A 4,862-nucleotide genomic window follows, 5' to 3' on the forward strand; every position below is an offset into this window, starting at 1 on the left:
TTCCAAATCATATTGTAGGGCATGTGATGCATGTCAAAGAACTGGCAGACCACCATGAAGGTACGAGTTGCCACTGAATCCTCAAGTATCTTTGTAGCCATTCAAAAATTGGGTGATTGAATTTATTGGGCTGATTTAGCCCCTAGGGAAGAAAACCGGTGCACGCTACATCATTACCATGACAGAGTTTTAACCAGATGGGAATAGGCACAACTAGTTAAGGGTTGTACAAGGGCTATAACAATGAAGTTCTTGTTTGAGTATGTGTTAACCAGATTTGGCTGCTCGAAGGTATTGATGAGTGATCGAGGTATGCACTTCATAAATGAGACAATCAACGTGTTGACTGAGGAGTTCCAGGTATATCATCAGAAGAGCACATTGTATCAATCTCAGGCTAATGGAACAGTTGAGGCCTTTAATAAGATTTTAGAGAAGATGCTGACAAAGATTTGCAATGCGCAACAGAATGACTGGGATATGCACGTACCTGCGGTGCTATGGGTTTACAGGACTACTTGTAAAAAGATGACAAGGCAGACACCTTTTAGATTGGTCTATGGGGTAGAAGTTGTGACACCAATGGAGTATGTCATGCCTAGTCTACACATTACAACGCTCACAAGTATGGCAGATCATGAAGCCTTGGAGGAACGGCTCATGCAACTGATGGAGCTTGAAGAGGATCGATTCTTGGCTGGATTTCATCAACCAGTATAGAAGGAATGTAAAAATGATCGACACATCAAGATTCACACATTCAAGGTAAATGATCTGGTCTTGTTATATGATAGTAAGTTTACTAAATTTCTGGGTAAATTTCAGATTTATTGGCTAGCCCATATATTATCAAAGAAATCATAGATGGAGGCACATTTCAGCTTGCGAAGCTAAATGGAGAACCTTTTATAGGAAGAGTGAATGGAAGCTGCTTGAAGTTGTATACAAGGGATCCTGTGCAATGACTATATGGTGGCAGGATAGTCTTAGTGCGCCAGGCAGTTGCAAGGGAGCGCGAGACTATAAACTACCCTGCCAAGGGTGGAGGACTACGCAGTGGGTGGACTATGTGGAAAATGATGAAGTTACAATATAGGAAGCTAGGTGTAGGAAGATGCGCTATGGAGGGAGATACCACGCAACACAACAGAAAAGTGACCATTGAAGTCACTGTTCATGATTTGACAGCCAGACGAAGGTTAAGAGGAGTAGGATAGTGGCATTTAAGGCCAAAATATTTGAAGATACGCCACCAAAACCACATTAATGGTTAAAATTTTGGGGGAACGGTCAGATTTGAATTCAAAACGCCCTATAAATTACACATGCTTGTCCAACAGAGAACACTTTTCACCCTTAGAGTTTTTGCTGAGTTGTGTTGTCTGTTGCCCATGTCCCACTTGCATTTTGAGGATTTTGTAACGAGACCTACATTTTCCAAGTTATCGGAGTTGAATAAAAAATTCATCCTTGAAAACATGCTAGGCCAAAGCCCTGTAGAGACTGTAAGTATTGGTGGCGATGTTGCTTCTTAAGGAGCTGCTCCGGAGGTTGTGAGTATGGAAGCTCCGACTCTTGTACCTATGGTGCCATGGTCACCTAGGCCGAAGCCTACCCCTGCAAGAGAAACATCAAAACCAAAGAAGGATAAACAAAAGAAGCTGGTGCTAGTACGCGAATCACCTTTAAAACACTCTGCGGCTCAAAAAAAAAAGACAAGCAACCTAAGAAGGTCATCGATTTGGAGGCGGAGGAAGGATAGGGAAAAAAGGTAATAGATGCTAAGGGAATGGATCCCATTACAAAGTTTCTTGACTATATCCCTTTGCACAAGGGGAAGGCGAAGGTCACCAAGGACCCGGACTCAGACAAAATCTCTATCTCTATGCCCTTGCTGCCTGAGCAGCTTCCCTTCGAATGTCCGCGGCTTCCGCGGATACCCCTACTGAAGATGGAAGACTGGGACCTTTTAGATCATGATAGGTTCCCTAACTTAGCGAAAGATAAATATATGAAGGGTTTCTACTATGCAGACTCAGGTGTCATCACGTTTGAGATGGTGGAATGGATCCACAAAGTGGAGAATTCGGGATTGTTGAACCTGTTGTGGGTGCCCCATTATCACCACACCCCTATCAACACAATTTGTGTGTGCCAACTACTTACTCTGGTGCACGATGGGTGCTTATGGCTAGGAGGGCCTATACCCATCATTGACATGCTCATCCACAGGATCACACACCTGCCATTCGAGGGTTTGAATCCAGACAAGGAGTTTGGCAGAAAAATAGGAGAAAAGGAATTGGCAGAACGGATGAAGAGGGAATTTTCCCTCGTGAAAAAGGCACGCAGATACTCAATCACCTCCATAAACAACCTCGTGGTGCAAATTGCCACACAAATTTTAGCAGGAAAGGTAATGAGGAAGTGTTGCGTGGACAAAGTTTTGGTGCCTGTGGTCTCTTTAGCTACACAATGTGTGAAGGCTATACAGTTCAACTGGTCAAAGTACCTGTGTAGTGAATTCCTCGTGAATTTGTAGGTTTTAACCCCGTACAAAAATTACTTGCATACAAATTCTAAAACACAAAAAATAAACAATGCAAGAGCATAACACATAAAACACATATACACAGAGATTTTCCCCTGGATACCAAAACTGGGACTACTAGCTTGATTTTTCATTATGTTCCTTTCAATGTTACAATACATATTCATACATGACGAAGCATCCAATACCATCGACCGAGAACCATCACGTCAAAAACCATAGATCGAAAACCATCACGTCCAAAACCATGTGCGAAACACATGCACAAAACCATAGGTAGGTCCGCCCAACCTAATATAGGGTCCAAAACCAAAATTTTCTAGGGCGCTACCCTGGACCCCATAAAGTGGGGTTACCCGCACTCCTCAAACCCCCTGTGAATTCCCCCACAACACAATCGGTGCAACGAAGGGGGGGGGGGGCGCCCCCCTTCTAACCCCACGATTAACTACGTGGGCTAGTCGCGGAAAGAATATGACACAACCCATCATTCTCCCACTTGTTGTTTTCTTTCCACAAGGGTCCATAAGAGAGCTTAGTCATTTATCCAGCCCTGCAATGCCCATTGTTTCTCTACACCAAGAGAACTTCTCAGAGCTCACATATTTTTTCAATGCATATGCAGTATTCTTCAAAATGTCCACCTTTACCAGCAACACCTTTTGTCTTCTATCATATCCCTCACAAAGTGATATTGAACATCAATTTGCTTTGTCTTTGAATGATATGCAGGGTTCTTTGCCAAGAAAATTGCACTTTGGCTATCACAGTCTATCCTTATAGCTCCCTATACTAACCCCATACTTGAACACAATCTTTGCAACCAAATTGATTCCTTTCTTGCATGAGTGGCTGCCATGTATTCTGCCTCTGTAGTTGATAGTGCCACTATAGATTGTTTCTTACTCATCCAACTGACTGCACCTCCAAATAGGTTAAACACATACCCACTTGTAAATATTCCTTGATCTAGATATGCAACCCAGTCTGCATAAACAAAGCCACAAATATCCAACACTCTGTCTAATCCTGGTCTTCCTTGGTAGCACAAACCATAATCACTAGTGCCACGCAAATACTTGAAAACTTGCTTCACTGTTGTCCAGTGCTCCTTCCCTGGATTTGACATAAACCTGCTGAATACTCCCACTGCATGTGCAATGTTTGGTCTAGTACAGACCATCGCATACATCAAGCTACCGACTACACTTGCATATGGAATGTGGGACATGTCCTCTTCCTCTTCTTGTGTCTTGGGACACTGTTTAGCATATAACTTTACACCTACAGGAATAGGAACCTTCACCGGTTTACTATCCTGCATATTAAACCTCTGTAATATTGTCTCAACATATTTTCTCTAGTTTAACTAGAGCTTCCTCTTTGTCCTATCTCTTTTAATTTCCATGCCCAAAATATAGTTTTCGGCACCAAGATCTTTCATGTTGAATTTGAAGGACAAATGGGTCTTCAAACCTTGGATAATTTCTTTGTCATTAAAAACCAGCAACATATCACCCACATACAAAACCAGATAAATAACATGGTCACCAATTAATTTAAAATACACATAGTGATTTGCTTTGCTTCTGGTGAAGCCAAGTCCCTGTATAAATGTATCAAATTTCTGATACCACATCCTTGGTGACTATTTTAACCCATACAAAGACTTCTTTAACCTGCATACCAGTTCTTTCTTACCCTTCACCACCAAGCCTTCAGGTTGCTTCATGTAGATTTCCTCTTCCAGATCCCGTGAATAAATGTTGTCTTCACATCCATCTGTCCTACCTCAAAATCAAAAGCAGTAGCAACAGATAAAAGTAATCTAATAGAAGTTACCTTGGCAATAGGAGAAAAAATATCACCAAAATCAATTCCCAGCACCTGGGAATAACCTTTTGCTACCAATCAAGCTTTGTATTTCTCCACCTTTCCTTTTGCATTTGTCTTCTTCTTGAACACACATTTGCTTCCAATGGGTTTCCTTCTAGTGGGAAACTCCACTAGATGCCAAGCCTCATTTTTGTGCAAAGATTCCATTTGATCAACCATGGCCTCTTTCCAGAGTTTGTCATCCTCTGAATCTACTACTTCCTTCACAGTTCTAGGAATATCGTCAGTAATAGATAAAGCAAAATTTGAATGGAAATCAGATGGACTATACCTTTCTAGCTTCCTTCTTTCTAGAACTGATCTTCTCACACCCGAAGTTTGTGGCTCTTCATCTTCTGATTCCTCCTCTGTTGTAGAGTCTGATTCTTCCTCCTTAAGCTCAAACTCTATCTTCTTAAGTTCCTTTGGTTGGACT

General features: G+C 41.9%; 1 protein-coding gene across 1 annotated transcript; it reads left to right on the plus strand.

The window, feature by feature from the left end:
* The first annotated feature begins 312 nt into the window (after positions 1-312).
* LOC149190595 (uncharacterized) lies at positions 313-720 on the plus strand. Its single transcript, XM_089410562.1, has one exon. It carries the CDS (start codon positions 313-315, stop codon positions 718-720), a length of 408 nt encoding a protein of 135 aa, XP_089266688.1.
* Positions 721-4,862: the final 4,142 nt, after the last annotated feature.

Source organism: Pinus tabuliformis, chromosome 3_1 (genome assembly GCF_031772625.1).
Source record: "Pinus tabuliformis cultivar Carrire ecotype Pingquan chromosome 3_1, CPIR1, whole genome shotgun sequence".
Taxonomy (NCBI): Eukaryota; Viridiplantae; Streptophyta; class Pinopsida; order Pinales; family Pinaceae; genus Pinus; species Pinus tabuliformis.